At 38.1% G+C, this 17,139-nt stretch overlaps 1 protein-coding gene across 4 annotated transcripts in view; it reads right to left on the reverse strand.

Moving 5' to 3' along the window:
- gigyf1a (GRB10 interacting GYF protein 1a) overlaps positions 1-16,663 on the reverse strand; it is a 21,353-nt gene extending 4,690 nt beyond the window's left edge. The window contains exons 1-19 of one of the 4 annotated variants that reach the window (XM_016285635.1): positions 16,150-16,663; positions 15,923-15,986; positions 13,384-13,513; positions 11,085-11,180; positions 10,750-10,864; positions 10,555-10,666; positions 10,083-10,282; positions 9,451-9,677; positions 9,254-9,365; positions 8,818-8,997; positions 8,584-8,729; positions 6,740-6,899; positions 6,411-6,625; positions 3,991-4,094; positions 3,804-3,904; positions 3,641-3,711; positions 2,497-2,622; positions 2,144-2,332; positions 1,137-1,309 (exon numbers count right to left, since the gene is read on the reverse strand). In XM_016285635.1, the coding sequence (XP_016141121.1) occupies positions 1,137-1,309; positions 2,144-2,332; positions 2,497-2,622; positions 3,641-3,711; positions 3,804-3,904; positions 3,991-4,094; positions 6,411-6,625; positions 6,740-6,899; positions 8,584-8,729; positions 8,818-8,997; positions 9,254-9,365; positions 9,451-9,677; positions 10,083-10,282; positions 10,555-10,666; positions 10,750-10,864; positions 11,085-11,180; positions 13,384-13,513; positions 15,923-15,957 (2,492 nt within the window). In that variant the 5' untranslated portion in view covers positions 15,958-15,986; positions 16,150-16,663. Of the gene's footprint in view, positions 1-1,136; positions 1,310-2,143; positions 2,333-2,496; positions 2,623-3,640; positions 3,712-3,803; positions 3,905-3,990; positions 4,095-6,410; positions 6,626-6,739; positions 6,900-8,583; positions 8,730-8,817; positions 8,998-9,244; positions 9,366-9,450; positions 9,678-10,082; positions 10,283-10,554; positions 10,667-10,749; positions 10,865-11,084; positions 11,181-13,383; positions 13,514-15,922; positions 15,987-16,149 lie in introns of all 4 variants that reach the window. The other 3 variants (XM_016285636.1, XM_016285634.1, XM_016285633.1) reach the window with 3 other exon arrangements.
- Between the last annotated feature and the right edge of the window lie 476 nt (positions 16,664-17,139).

The raw sequence follows: 17,139 nt of genomic DNA on the forward strand, positions 1-17,139 counted from the left end.
CATCGTTTCCTCAATATGCGCGTCATTTTTGCTGTAGCTGAGTAGGTATACTCTCTAAGTGCTGTTTCGTTTACCCTTTGATGTTTCTCATATGCAACAGAAATTGAAGCACTTATGAGCTGACCAACGCGGTGGTCGCACCAGAGCGACCGCACACAAAATGCAGTCGCACAGGCAGAAAAAATGGTCGCAGTCTGGAGCCCTCCATATTAAAGTTCATAAGTGCAGCGCTGCTTTGTTTACAGCGGAAACCAAGAAAACGCTTTAAGTGCCACCTGCGTCTCATTCAGCTCTGCGGTTTCTGTTTCATGCAGATATTTTTTTATGCATAGTTTCACAAAACTGAAGTCAAACTATTCTGTTTTTGCTTCAAATTTAGAAATTATACAATCTAATTTAGATTAAAAACTGCTCATGTACCATGTACGCAGCATCTTTGTTTGGATCATGATTAAAATGCAGTGGTTGCCTCTAATTTTACATGTAAAGAGCACAGACAAAGCCTTATTTTGTTTATATGAAGAGATTTATTTTATTTGTGTTACTTATTTATTTGATTTGGGGCTTGTTTTAAATTTTCTATTTAGTGTTGTTATTTACAATTACATTAAATTTAAATGTTGTTATTTAGCAAGTGCTTTTATCCAAGGTGACTAACAAATGAGGACAATAGAAGCAATCAAAACCAACAAAAGAGCAATAATATGCAAGTGCTATATTAGTATATTATTATAGTGTTATATTTCAATTTCACAAAGAAACGTACAGTATTTTCTCTAAGCAATAATAAAAGGACACATTTAATTTATACTTTGTCTTAAATCTCATTTTGTAAAAAAAAAATCGTGAATCGAATCGTGAGTTGAGTGAATCGTTGCATCCCTAAAATGCATACAATGTAAATATCTATTATAGACATAATCAAATATTTGTATCTACAGATATACAATTTATATCCCTATTATAGAATCTTCTTGGCTTTCAGTAAATATTGTGAAAAAAATTGTACATTACAGCACTTTTGTGTTTAGGTCTCATTTGCGACTATTAAATTATGTGTTACATCCATTCATGAAAATTGCTCTAGATTTTGATATATTCCATTGAAACGCTGTTAGCATGTGGTTCGTGTTTACCTCAGTGATGGACTGCTTCGGCTGTTCTTCAGCCCCATGTTGTTGCGAAGTGCGCTCTGGTTCTTGAGGGCCTCGTCCCAGACTCCCATCCCTCCTCCAGAAGAGCTGCCACCTCCACCCACCTTTCCATCCAAAGATCCAGCTGCTCCCCATAATGAAGAGGCATCACCCCACTGCAGGGCAAGACATTCATAATGTATTAAATTCAGTGCTGGGGAAAAAGTTACTTTTAAAAGTAATGCATTACAATATTGCGATACTCCATAAAAAAGTAACTAATTATGTATAGAAAATAATGCGTTACGTTACTTTTGCATTACTTTTTAAATCCGGACAGGGCTTGCTTGTTTGTTTTTAAAATAAAAAAGTTATTTTTTTGGCAAATATAAAAGCCTTTTCACACCAAAAGTGAAATGAATAAGCCTCAGGCTGAAGGGAAAGTAAATTTACGTCCGTACAATAGAATGCAGAAGAAGAAATTTCAACACACTTCAGCAATAAAAAAAGACACACGAATGTTTGCCTAGAGTAATTTGTGCTTATTAATACGGTTGAACCGGATCATCGAAGATCAGAAGCAAAGACATTGGTTAATAGAATGGGATTCAATTCATAAAGGATATTTGTGTTGTTTAACATTTAATTATTGCATATTCTGAGTTGCATTATTTTTATTCATTTTGAGGAATACTGAATCTGTGTTTTTTTTGTGAGTGAGATGAATTAATGCATATTCATATTTATTTTAGAACTACAGTAACATCTGATTTCTCTCAACATGGGGACAGGAGAGTTGTCAATAAATAAATTGAAAAAAAAGTAACTTTTTAAAAAAGTAACAATTATTTGAAAAAGTAACTCAGATATTCTCTTGTAAATTAAAAAGTAATGCGTTACGTTACTAGTTACTTGAAAAAAGTAATCTGATTACGTAACTCGCGTTATTTGTAATGAGTTACCCCCAACACTGATTAAATTTGATTTTCAGGACTGCACACCAGTCTTACCCTCTGCTGCTGCTGGACTCTGTGCTGTTGTTTGTGCATTCTTTCAGCCTCCTGCTGGATGTCCAGGAGGTTGAGGGGCTTGGTCTGCTTTCCCAGCCCAGGGATGGGTCCTCCGCTCCAGCTCGACCCGGAGCCTGAGGAACCCTGACGTGGAGTCTGCTGGAGCAACTTCATCAGCAAATCCTGCTGCTGGGGGGGGGGGGAAACAAGATATGAGAAAAGAGATGGAGTGTAAGAGAAAAAAAACAACTGCATGTATTTGTGTATGTGTGTGATTTATTCCTATGCTGGCTAAGGTGAATTTTCAGCAGATTATTAGTGTCAAATTCATAAAAAAAAGAGAATTTTAATACCTGTTTGCGCCTGTAAATCTCCTCCTCCTCTCTTCTTTTTTGCTCTTCTCGCCTTTTTTCATCCCTCCGTTTTCTTTCCTCTTCCTCACGCTTGGCCCTGAGTTCAGCTTCTCTTCTCTCATGTAGCTGAAACACAATACAATGCAATGTAATAGCCGCTTTTCCAATGTCGGGCCAGCGTGAGCCAGTGCTTTAAACGGGCCGGGCCAGGCTAATAGCCTCGGACCTGTAGCACCAAGGCCAAAATCACGCTGCGTTTCCACCATCGGGCCAAAGTTCTGCTGCGCTTCACTAAAACACGCCCTTTACACACCTCTCAGGAACAACGTCACGACGCAACCCCATCATTTCACCAACGAAGAGAAGTTATCAGAAAACGAATAAGAGAGTCTGTTTCTGTTTATTTGTAGTCATAGTATATAGCCTACATCACATTTAAAAAGAATGATAATTTCTATATTTTTATAAAATACTCCTGAACAAAAAACATTATTCTATTTTTATAACATAGCCTAGGAGCTAAACTCTCCAGCCGAGACTTATGACAGATAAAATATGTTACTAAATAAATACACGATTGTGATAGAGAATAAGAAGCTGACGTCTGATTTCTTCAAGAGGTCGTATTTACCATGTTTACTATGTTAACGTTAATGGCTAGCGTGCATAGTCTTTTGCATCACATAAATATTTCTGCCTTGTATGGTGATCATAATCCACATCGGATCAAGTTATTTCAAACACTTGCTGCTGTCTGAAAGTGAGTTTTGAACTAAAATTATTTTAAAAGCCTTTATTGCTGGTGTTATCGGTTAACTTTATGAAATGATTTGCGGCGCTGCAATGCAGCGTCTCCAGACGCTGAGAAACTCTGCCTTTGTTCATAACCACTCCTCTAGCACCAGCTGGCCTGCTTTGGCCCAAGGTTTTCGTCGAGCCAAAAAACCTGGGCCTTTGGCCCCAAGGAAACACAGACGAGACACGATCAAGCTCCGGAAGTGAAAGTGGAAACGCGACTGGCCCTGGCACACGCTAGCACGCCCGCTTTTGGCCCGACAGTGGAAACGTGGCTAATGAGAACAGGAGTCTGAGTCCAGTGCATGCCCTCAGGTCACCAGCAGAGGCCATCAGAGGCAACTCTCACCTTCTGAAGCTGTTCTAGAATTGGACCCTGAGATGAAGAATTCATTAAGTCCCATAGACTGGCCTCACCGCCTGCTCAAGGAAAAGAGGGAGAAACTTAATTTATTTTCAGATGCGAGTGTGAGGAAAAAACTGTTATTCTTTAAGTGTTCTTTTGGGTGTACCTGCTGGCTGTGAGGCTGAGGTATGCATGTCCCACATGGACCCTGTATCTGGCACTGACATCGACCTGTTTAACGAAGGCATCATACCCTGCTCTCCACACCTACATGGAAAAAAAAAAACTCAGAAGTTTGTAACACAGTATTAAATACACAAAACAAACTCAGTGACACTGCAAAACGAACTCACCTGTTGATGAGCTGGAACAGCTGCTGTTGCTGGAGTTGCTGGTAAAGAGCAGTGGCAGCAGCTAATTCCTGCTGCTTCTTCAGCCGCTCCTGATCCATATTACCCTGAAAGACACAGAGAGGTCAGTCACACATTAACCCATGACAGAAAGATCAGATACATGCATTAATTCGAGAGAGAGACTAAGAGACATGCATGAGCACATTTGCAAACACAGAGTATCCACATGTTTAAGGAAATTATATTTCAGACAACAAGACTTTAAAGCAAGTTGTAAAATCTCCAATATAACTAAACAAATTAAAGACAATATTTATTATATTACTCATATTTAGTGATTAAATACTGATGTTTTAACACCACATCAAAAAAAAATCCAGATTTTTTTTTTTATAATGTTCTCTATTCTAGGGTGGTTTAAAATAGTTTTTTTTTTAGCTTAATGGTATTTACTTAAAAAATCAGTATGATAAATGACATGTTTTACGAAATGCCATAAAATCAAGAATTATATTTGTTCATTTCTCTTTAACCTTTATTTAATTAACTGAAGTACAAAGAAAAAATTTCAGATGTTTTCACTGGCAAACTTAATTTTATTTTGTAAATGTAAACAAATATTGATTTTGATGGCTGCAACACACTCCTAAAAGTTGGGACAGAGGCATGTTTAACACTGTGTCACGTCAACTTTCCTTTTAATTACAATGTTTAATTGTTTGGGAATTGAGGATACTAATTTTGCAAGCAAAATTTTTGTCTAGTCTCACTTGATACCAGACTTCAGATGCTCAGCAGTCTGTGATCGTCATAGTCCGATTCTCCTTTTCATGACTGGTCATACATTTTCAATAGGAGACAGATCTGGACTGCAGGCTCCATTCTTGCACATTCACTCTGTGTCTACAAAACCACGCTGTTGTAGCACATGCAGAATGAGACCTGGCATTGTCTTGATCTAATAACCATGGACTTCCCATGAAAGACGTCAACTTGATGGCAGTATATATGTCTGCACAATTCCAATATATGCTTCCATGTCAATGGTACCTTTGCACATTTGCCAGTGACCCATGCTGTTTGGTCTGCTACACCCCCATACCATGACAGATGTTTGCTTTTGCATCTGTCACTGATGAAAGTCTGGATGGTCCCTTTGGTCTTTGGGACTGAGAACTCTATGTCCATTTTTCCCAGAAACAAGTTGAAACGTGGACTCATCTGACCACAGCACACATTTCCAGTGTCTTTTTGACTATCTGAGATGAGCTCTGGCCCAGAGAAGTCCGCGGCATCACTGCATAGAACTGATGTATAGCTTTCTCCTAGAGTAACAGAGATTCAAGTTGCATTTATTGATCCAGCGGCAGACGGTGTTAAGTGACAGCGGTTTTCTGAAGTACTCCTGAGCCCATGTGGCTATATTTAACACTGCAGCATGACGGGCATGCCATCTGAGAGCTCAAAGGTCATGCACATTCAAATGAGGTGTCCTGCCTTGCCCTACACAGACTGAGATTTCTCTGGATTCCCTGAATCTTTTCACAATATTACGTATGGTAGTTGGTTGAAAGACCTAAATTCTTTGGGATTTTGCATTGAGAAATGCAATTTTTGATTTGTTTGGCACTTCTCATGAAATTTGGCACAAAGTGATGAGCCATGATCCAGCTTTGCATGCAAAGACTGAGATGCTCCATTTATACCCAAACATGACACCCTCACCTATTACCAATTCACCTGCTTATTGTAAACGGTTTCAAAAGAGTTTAATTTGGATATTCTATAACCTTTTGACTTTTATTTTGCCTCTGTCCCAACTTTTTTGGAGTGTGTTGCAGCCATCAAAGTCAAAATTTGTTTATATTTAGAAAAACATTTTTTAAGTTAGTCAGTGAAAACTTTGGAATTTTTTTCTTTGTGCTTTTGTCAATTAAATTAAAATTCTTGATTTTATTGCATTTTACAAAACGTCCCAACTTTTCTGGAATTGGGTTGTAATTTTATTTTAACAGATAAACAGTAACATGGCTGTCCTAATTTCTTTGATTTCAAACGTTAAACCATAACTTTTATTTTAGTAAAAGTATAATAAAAACATTTTAGTAAACAGATTTAGGACCTACACAAACACTAAAGAATTTTTTGTTTTGCTAATCACAAAATGTTTATAGTTTTACATTTTGAAAAGTGAGATTTGAATACTATAATACTTTAAGCCACCCTGCACGCATTCCAAATGAACGCATATGCAAATTTAGACAAACACACGTAGAGATACACACACACACAAATTTACAAACAAGCTTATTCCCATCTGAATTAAAATAAAAACTAATGGACGAGAAAAACTCCCCAGAATGCAAATAACCCCATGGAAAATAATGCCCAAACATTCACTCTTCCACCCTGAGACTCACGATTGCCCCCTGGGGTGGGTGAGGGCGAAGGTGGGCTTGATTCCTCACCAGGAGGGGCGGAGGGGAGGGGCCAGGGGCGAAAGGCACACGCCCCCACATCTTAATGACTTCCCCCAGTGGCTGAAATCCCTCATCACAACCACGTTTAACAAGCAGGTTCATGGCGAAATACCCCGCCTGAAACCATTCACACATCTCCACTGTAGTGAAAGGACCTGAGAGAGACAGAACAGACAAAAGACAAGAAAAAGAGACGATATTAATGGACTATACTCAAAACACTGCTCCATATGCATGAGTTGACCTCCTCTGAGAGAATGCATGCGTACCCTGAATCTCTCCTTGCGGGTCTTTGTAAAACCATTTCATGGCAGAGTCATGGGAGAGAGGAAGAGCAGAGGCTGTGTTTCTGCTATCCTGAAGAGTCTGGGTGAAACACTCTTCCTCTAGAGATGTGTCCTGGAGCGCTGCCACCATCTTCTCTGCCTCCTACACACATAAATCACCATCAAAAACTATTTTCCGCTAAAATAATTATAATCAAAAAGTATAAATAATAATTTTGTCCTAATTTTGTTTTAATTTAGTCTTGAGAATTTTGTTTCTGAAACAAAAACACTATGAATAAATTATTATAATAAGAAATATAAAATTAGTCAGTTTAGATTTAGTCAATTTAGTCTATTTATAATGTTAATCCAGGTTTCTAGCACAAAAAAATATTATAAATAAATCATAATAAATTATAAACTATAATTTAGTCAATTTAGTCATCATTTTGTCTAGTGTTATGTTAACCCAGGTTTTTAGTAAAAAAAAACAATTGACTATAAATAAATTATAATAAAAAATATAAATTGTTTAATTTTATAGGATCATTTTCCTACCCTCTCTCTTAAGAATTAAGCAGATGGTTTTTACTATTGTACATTTAAGACCTCTGTATGTAAATAACCTTCTAGTGATTAGCTAACCCTCACAAATGTGAAATGGTTAAAGGGGTCACATGATGCGATTTCAAGTTTCCCTTTCTCTTTGGAATGTTACAAGCTGTTTGTGAATAGATAAGATCCCTAAAGTTGCAAAGAATAAAGTCACAAACCCAAAGAGATATTCTTTATAAAAGTTAAGACTCGTCCACACCCTCCTAAAACGCCTTGTTTAAACACGCCCCCACATGTCTACTTCACTGTGTGGGAAGATTTGCATAACACCGCCCAAATGTTCACGCAAAGAAAGAAGGCGTAACTTTGATTCTCACTGTAGTATTGTTGCCGCCGCCGCCATGTCGTGGAGACGCTGTGTGTTTCGTTATGAAAGCGGAACTACTTTCAAAAGAGTTACAAAAGAGGACACAACTAGACATCAGTGGTTAAGTTGTATTTACAACACTGTTCCAGAACAGTTCAACCCAAATATTCAGATGTGTGCAGTGCATTTTACGGAGGACTGTTTCCTGAACTTGGGAAAGTAGCCTACAATGCCGTCTACACACAAAGGCTGTTTCTATAAAGTGTGGCAGTTCAAACTTTGCAAGGACAGTCTGGTGCAGTTTAGAGTTTTGAGCAGTGTAGAGTAGCGCTTGTTGTTTGTCGTTTCTCCGATCACAGTATGGTTTTATGTTTACACGGCGCAATATGCAACGCAACGCAACGCGTAAAAATACAGTACAAGTCATTATAATCAGTAATTATGTCCCCACTGGATGCAACAAATGCCTCGTTTATAATGGGTTTTATTGGTTTTGTCTCGTCGCACCGGGACACAGCATCACAGTATGGTAAGGGGCGTAACATTTCCGTCGCACGCTTGAGGTATTCAGCCAATCACAATGCACTGGATAGCTGGCCAATCAGAGCACACCTTGCTTTTCAGAACGATGAGCTTTGTAAAAATCGACGCGTTTCAGAAAGGCGGGGAATAGAGGAGCAACAATAATGTACAGTATGTGGAAAAGAATGTGTTTTTTTAACCTTAAACCGCATAAACACATTGCATTAACCAAATAATGTCATATGTCATATGACCCCTTTTAACAATAACCTCAACAAGTTGGTGAATACTGAGCATTTAATAATATAATCAATTCAATCAATGTTAATATTAATATACAGGTGATATTCAGTGAGATATTATATTATCTGTTACTCTCAGAACTCGTTTTTTGTGGTACCTGTTGCAGGTGCTTCATGCCCTCATCATCCTCAATATCACCCCCCGGTGGTGGGAGGTCAGTAGCAGCAGAGGACAAAGAGGGAGGTGATGAAGGCAGACTGGAGGAGGCACTGGGGCTCAAATCTAACATGGCCTCTGATAACACTACAAAAAAAAAAAGACAATACACAATTGAAGCATCATCCATCTATACAGCTATAGGAAAAAAAATAATGCAATTTTTTCTTTTTACCTTCACTTGGTAGTTTGTTGGGAATGGAGGGAGCCGGCTGAGGCTCCTCCAGGCCAGAGGGGGCAGCAGAGGGCACAGCCTCAGCGACAGGAGCAGGAAGAGTTGGAGGGAGAGGAGGAGAAGGGGAAGGAGAAACTGGTTTCACTTCAGTTTCAGACACTGGAGCAGAGTCAGTGACATCTGTAGAAAGAGAAGAGAGAGAGTGATGAAATCAATGGAACACAGATATCCTTACAAATAAATTTATTTAAAATCATATTTCAATTAAATGCACGATTTCTGAAAAACTCAGACAACTTCACAGCAATGTTTAAAATGTATTTGTGTACAAAAAAATTATTCAGTCTGTTCCTCACATTAAGCAATCATATACATTTTCGCAAGAACTGTGATTTAAGAATTAAATTTTTTCAAGTTTTGTTCCCACCTTTCTCACTTTTTTCAGCACCAGAGCCGTTTTTCTTCTCTTGATAAGCACCGTCCTCTTCCTCATCCTCCAAACCCTGGAACTCAAACTCCTCTTCTGGAATGGGGTCTGTCGGGCCCTTCTAAGATAATAGAAGAGGGGGAAAAATGTAAAGAAAAGAAAACCATAGATAAGAAGTCATTAGAGACTAGATCTTATGGTCTCACCTTAATAGACATAAACGCTCCAGAAGAATCAAAGGTTCCCATTTCTCCATCTTCCTCATCTGTGCACCACTCTGGCAGACCATCTCTCTCATCCTCTGCTCCTTCGCTGCCTGCTCTCCTTCTGCCTCCCTCATTCCCTCCATCCCGGAAGTCGAAGTCAAACTTCCTGCGGCGAACTTCACCTGGACCAGAGTGTTCCCGCCAACCAGCTGGGCGAGGACCACCATCTAGGAAGAAGCAACACAAGTTTATACCTTACCATTCAAAGTTTTTGAACCCAAGTTCAAAAGAACAGCATTTAATCAAAATAAAAATCTTTTCTATCATTATAAATGTATTTTCTGTCACTTGATGAATTTATTGCATTCTTGATGAATAAAAAAATAAAAAAATAAAATATATATATATATATATATATACACTTTTGAACCGTAGTGTAACTAAACAAACCTCAAGCTCCATTTACTCATGGTACACCTGAAGTAATTCACTAAAAAGTGTTCAGCCAAAACAGAGTTTTGTTTACATTTAATACTAACTAGTGGTGTAATAAAATGAAATGAAATAAATTATTTTCATATTTGGCTGAACTATTCCTTTTAAATGCCAAGTGTAAGCGTGTACTGTGCTACCATCTCTTCGTGAACCGGTGAGTCTCCAGCTGCCACCAGTCTCTCCTGTGTCCTCCTCCTCCTCCTCCTGTTCCTCTCTCAGCATGCGCCAGTTGTCACTATCAGAGCGCATGAACTCCTTTCTGCCACCCGGACCCCCCTCCTCGAAACCAAGGCGCACACCTTCTCTCCGCGGAGGTTTCTCAAAACGTCTCTCACTTCTGCAGAATGAAAAGAGACAGAGGCTTATTAAGATGCTTTTGATTTGCCTCAACAGCTATCTAAAGCTAGATTGTATGCTGATGAGAGGATTTTTATATTTATTGCGACAAGAGCAAATGCAACAAACTGAGATCATAATAGGATAATATCATACCACAAAAAATAAAATTAAAAGAATTGCTTTTTTAAAATGACTTAAAATAAACAACTAGAGGGAACGTAAATACACAATTTACACTAAAGTAAAATAAAATAAAACGATTGATAATACCTGTCATCCCAGCTCTGACTGCGATGGATCTCTCGAACACCACGACCAAAACCGCCCTCTCCTTCCTCACTGCTTCTTTGGTAGAATCCGATCTCTCCTCCTCTTCCTCGACCTAAACACACAGCGTGACAAACTTCAGCATCTCCACCAATACATTAATAATTTACACGCATGTACACAAATAGACCAACTTGCCTCGACCGCCTCTCACGCTGCCTCTACCTCGGTTCACTCCAGCCGGGACGGCCCCACCCCCCTTACCCATAAGCCTCAGCACAGCCACACTGTTGACAGACATGGAGAAGTTCCTCTGCAAAGAGAGAAAACACATGAGGAATGAAACCACGACTACACCAAAAACCGCAAAATCTAAATCCGATAAAATCATTGTAGTGCCGACGGCGTCTTATGTATAAGAGTGAAAAATGTGCTCGCCCCACCTCAGTTTACTTTCACAGGATAATGTGTGTGATGCATGTCTAATCAGCCACAAGCTCAAAATGCCAGACGTGTAAGTGTGCGCCTCTCACCTGCTCCTCTTCAGTGAGAGGCAACAGTGCCAGTGGCTGTTGAGGCTCATCCTGCAGAATAGCAGCAAACTCCTTATCCTGCATTTCTTCAGGGACCTGAAAACACACACAAGACTATGACTCACTCTACTGTGGCAAATGAGGGACTCAAAATATCAGGAAATTTACATCCGGAAAGAGAAACATTTTAAATATACAAAAAGTCTGGACTGTGCTGATCTGAGTCAGGTTTAACCCATTAACAGTCTTCTCAAATATTTCGTACAGCACATTTTGGGTAAATTCAAAAGGCATTTTTGCGCCCTTATAAGGGCACAGCATCAAAGAGATTGCTACACAAACTGAGCAACTGAATCCCTTCACCAATGTCCCTTCCTTTCGTTTCAAAGGAAATATTACAATATAAAAGAACTGTTTTCTATTTGAATGCATTTTAAAATTTAATTTATTCAATCTTATGATGGTAGAGCTGAATTTTCAGCAGCCATTACTCCAGTCTCCAGTGACATGATCCTTCAGAAATCACTCTAATATGCTGCTCAAGAAACATTTTTATTACTACCAACAGTTGTGCTGCTTAATATTTTTGTGAAAACAGTGATATATTTTAAAGGATTCTTTGATGAATAGAAAGTTCAAACGGACAGCATTTATTTCAAATATTTTTTGTACCCAAAAAACATACTGCCCCCAAACTTTTTAACAGTAGCATACATAAAATGGTCAAATGGTTAGTAGTAATGCTCACTTTGAAGTGGATATCACCCTTTGGGTTTGTTGTTGTTTCTGCCCTATAAGGAACTGTGACTATTCAAGGGTTAAGTTTGCGCAATGCTGATGTGGCTTCCTACAACAGACGCTAACTGGCCAACCTTTAGACATAATCAAATCAACCTGGCAAAATAGAGAAAAATCTAAACATTTCAGGTTCCCTTTTCAAAGCAGTTTTAGATTTGTATTTTTCCACAATACCAGTCCTATGCGGGGATTCTGAGTGCTTGGATTTCCTGAAAACACTTTTCAAACACACTAAAAGTGTAATTACAACAAATATCCATGCTTGATTAGTGCATACTGAATATTTCTTCCGCAATAAAAAAAACATGGTAAATCATTATCTTAAGGCACAGTTTCTACAGTCTACTTTTGTTGCAACAGAGCTCTGGCGCAGCTGTTGCCCATGGAAACCTTTATGACTTGTGTCAGTACTGGTAAGAAATTTTTTGCATTTTAAAGTCGACCAGTGGAAACATGTACTAGACACACATTGTGTGTTAAATCTCAGGCCATGTGAACGCCACAAAAGACGTCCATTTAGGGACCTGCAAAAGGTCCCTCAGCAATCACTGTGCACATGAAACACTTATAGAGTGACATTTACAAACACAATGTTTGTATTCTACTAACATCACAGAAAGATGAACTGAGTATCTAATAACATATAAAGCAAATTATATTTACAAAATTAAAGAGATCAACTCAAAACCTACTGTCACTCAAAATACTCATGTTCTTTGGAATTATCAAAAAAAATGTTTTTCATTATTTAGCAAAATGTCCAGGCTGCCCTTTTCCATTTAATGGATGTGTACAGAGATTAGGGTCTGTAGAGCGCCAAAAAAGCAACAAAACACCAAGTTATCATAAAAGTAGCCCATACATTTTTGTGAGTTACATTTGAAGCTTTGTATCAAAAACTGACCTTAAAATCTTTAAGTCATTAAAGACAGAAACAACTTTACTTTTATACTTGTATCATTACCACTTCCATTGTTTGGAAAAATGCACAAAGACAAATGATAAATCAGTATGGCGTTCCACAGAACAAAAACTTGTTTTGAGCAACATAAGGGTTATTACATAGGCTTTTTTTTTTAAACTGACTGACCAATACAGGTTTTCCCAATGGCTGATGTAGATACCAATATCTAAAGACCAGGGCAACCGACAGCCAATGTATAACATCATTTACCACCAGCAATTGAGATGAAGACAAATTCTTCTAATAAAAACTTGATTTATAGGAATTATTTAATTATTATCTAACACCGCTGTCAGCAAATCGAAATCACCCAAGCAGACATGAACAACTGATGCCAATATTCTGAAAATGCCCAATTATTGGCAGATCATCTGGCTAAAAAAAAAAACGTTTTGTGTGTGTCTAAACAATAAACAATCCCTCTAATGTCAAGAGGTAAAGATGTAGGTACAATCATTGCAAACTGAATGCTGGGATATCACCTAGACTTAAAAATAGGCCAACACAACCCAGGATTGTTTTTAGGCATTTTCCCACCTTGTTTTCCTGGACATAAAGTGCTAGCATCTCCTCCCGGCCATAACGGTATTCGGCCAACTTGTACTTTGGCATAGCAGGAGAGGCAGGAGGGGAAGACACACTGCCTCCACTGGAAAGTGCACGGAGCCTAAGAGAGAGATAAAAATCAGATCAAAAGAGATTCAGCAGCAACAATGTGGAAGCTTCATTGAGAAATGCTCCAATCCTGTCTACCATCCAAAGATGGCCCTGTCAATGTCTACACTACCATCCTGCTTTATTTAGGATCTCTCACACCCCTTTTCCAAGGAAATGATGCTGAAGCTTGTACTGATGCTTGGGCAGGGGAAACACCCTTAAAAAAAGCTAGAAGTTATGCCCAATATATCCATATCAAACAATTTACAACTACACTACCTTTCGAAAAAATTGGGACAGTAAAATAAAAAAAGATGCAGTAATTGATCAAAAGTAACAGCAAAGACCTTTAGAATGTTACAAACTATTTCAAATAAATGCTCTTTTGAACTTAAATATTTAGCAGCAGCACATCAGCATATGATGTAATGCCATCACAGGAATAAATTACATTTTAAAATACATTCAAATAGAAAACGGATCTTTAAATGTTTTTTTAAATAGAACAACTCATTCAAAAAGAAAAACAAATCTTACCGACCCCAAAGTTTTAAACAGCAGTGTAATACTTATATAATATTTAATTTTAGACAAACAGGAAAATCAAGGGGCTGGAGTTGCTGTGTCAGATACTTTATATAAGAACTGTGCTTACAGTGTAAATATCTCTGCTGATTAAAATGGAAGCAATCTGGTTTTATTGTGTGTCAGAATCGCCAGAGTTTTTGTTGTTCTGACAACTTTACTTGGATCTCGCCCCCAGCATTTGATGTTAGCAGTTCCTGATTCGAGTCCAGCAGCTTTTAAGGGCCAGTGCAAAGTTGTTTTTCCTGACTGAAACCACTTTTCAGCAGTGGAAACATGTGAAACGGCACAAGCTGAGGCACCTTGTAGGTAGAAAGGGGTTTCAGAGCTGTGGATGGCTTTGTAAACTTTACATAAATACAACCCCTCTGAGATAAGCTGATGAAGAAGGCTTTGAGGAAGCATACCACCCCTGCATTGTACATGTCAAACCCAGGAATTCTCCTTTGTTGGCCGAGGATCAACTATGCACAGAAGAGCCTCAGTTCAGCACAGGACCACGCCTAACGGTTTAATTTCTGCATAATCATTTAGTATGTGCCAAGAGGAGATACAGGGAGAGAAGGGGGTTGGAAAGAAGGGAATGACAAGAGAGAGAACCTTGCAAAAACATGGGGAAAGCAAAGAGCAGTGCTGAGGAAAATACTTTAAATTGAGTAGCTCATAGCATGGTAAGATACAGTTTTGAAGCTCATTGCATTGAAGGAAATATTTTTTTTTAAATATAACAATAAATTATATACATTCAAACTGCTTTGGAATATGTGACAAAGGCTATTCTGAAATTTTTTTTTGTCACATTGTATTGCATGTGCATCTTTCTCGATGTACATTTTCAATTTTTTTTTTTTAAATATAACAATAAATTATATACATTCAAACTGCTTTGGAATATGTGACAAAGGCTATTCTGAATTTTTTTTTTTTGTCACATTGTATTGCATGTGCATCTTTCTCGATGTACATTTTCAGTGCCATTCAAAAGTCCACATTGAAAAACTGGGATTCAATATCTAATTTAAACCTTGATACAAGATTTTAGGATTTTGTAAGAAATATAAGGATGTACAATGGCCAGATGTTCTTGCTTTCACTGAACACAAGATGCACTATACATGCAGCATGAATTTACATAAATTAAAATACAACAAAAATAACATTAAAAAGCATTATGCAACAGTGTGGAAAACAGTGATGAACAGCAGTGATTAACCAAATAAAAAAAAAACATAACTAGTTCAGGTTTTCTGGTACAGCATAGACTACCGTTAAAAGCTTTGGGCTCGGTAAGAATTATTACTTTTTTTTTTATGTTCTTGAGGAAACCGTCATACTTTTTTTTTCAAAATTCTTTGAAAAAGTTAAAGAACATCATTTATTTGAAATACAAAACGTTTTTACATTACAAATGTTAAAACTTCCACTTCTGATCAATTTAATGCATCCTTGCTGAATAAAAGTATTTCTTTCAAAAAAAATAAAAATAAAATAAAAAAAGAAAACGACCAAACTTTTGAACGCTAGTGTGTGAGGTGGAAGACATTCTATGAGAGTGCTTGATTATCGCCTCAGAGCTGCACATGCAATACAACATGGCACAAAATAACAACATAGCCTTTTGTCACTTAGCCTAAAGTAGCTTATTACCAGAAAAGGTAGTGAGATAATAACATTAGTGCTTGCATTTAATTTCTCCAACAGTGATAAAAAATGGACTAAAGAAAATCACTCAAAAGACAGCAGTGAAAAAGAAATGTACAAGAAAATCAGAAGAAAGAACAGAAAGGGAGATCTGGCAACAAGTGAAGGAGACACAGAAAAGAAAGGATTTTACCATTCTGGGCCAAAGTTAAGTGTTTCAGCAGTCATATTCTTCCTTCCTTCTCAGAGGTGAAAGTCTACAAACAAAAATACCTGAATATGAGTATGCAACGCTCTGAAATATGCTTACTTCTGTTCACTAGTACACACAGATTCTTTTATTACATTGCAGCGTAATGCACACACGATTGACATACATATCAATATATGCAAACACAGCCATTCATATGTTATTCTTACCCTGTCCAGGGGAGTGGCGCAGGCAAGACTAGGCTGGACCAGGTCTGGGTGAGAGGGCTGAAAGGTATGTGTGTGTGTATGTGTTTCAAAGTAGCCAACTTAAGAGAGAGTAGGGTTATAGCTGCCTTACTCAGGGCGTGTGTGCAGGAGAGCAGAAATACAAAAGATCAGACACGGTAAGAGCTCTCTTGTTCACAGCCGATGAAAACAAATAAAAACAAAAAAAAATAAATCAAGCCCGCCTAAATTGAGTAATACCTGTTGGATTGCAAAAAATGCAGAGCTTTGATACTGATGTCTAAAGTCGATCGACTACAAGAAACAAACAAAATAGACAAACAGACCAAAAAAAGAGACTAACTTGTTGATAATACAGTTGCCAGAAGCAGTTATGACCCCAATAACTTCTCTCTTTGTGTGTGATTTTCGAACTCTTTCTGTTGTACTGGCAATGCTGTGTGGACCAGGTCCCAGCTGGTGTCCCCGTCCTCGCGCCGACAATCCCTCTCCCTCCTTTATCTGCAGGAGAAAATAAGAAATGACCACATAAAACTATAAAAATACTGTGGACTAAATGAAACTGAAGCCATTAAAACAGAGAAAAGGGGGCAGTGCACTAGTGTTACTTCAGTATTATATACACTAGAGCCGATATCTTTTTGCCAATATTATCGGCCGATATGAGCCTGAATATGCCACCGATATGATTTTTTATTTTTTTTTACAGAACATATAATGCAGATAAAATGCTTGAAATGGTGTAATTACTTAACTCCATTGTTTGCTACTGGCCACCTGGATGAAACGCTTTAAAGCTTAAGTCTATGGAAAACCATTGAAACTTTGAACGGCCATATCTACATAACGGCGCGCCTAATCCGCACCAAATTCGGGGGATCCCTTCAGCTCGAGGAACCCTCTCGAACGCGAATCGAGTGTACGTCTCGAGGCCCTCTTTCGAATGAGACCGCCCCCAGGGTTCGGGAGTTA

Source organism: Sinocyclocheilus grahami, unplaced genomic scaffold, assembly GCF_001515645.1.
Source record: "Sinocyclocheilus grahami isolate Dianchi unplaced genomic scaffold, SAMN03320097.WGS_v1.1 scaffold200.1, whole genome shotgun sequence".
Lineage (NCBI taxonomy): Eukaryota > Metazoa > Chordata > Actinopteri > Cypriniformes > Cyprinidae > Sinocyclocheilus > Sinocyclocheilus grahami.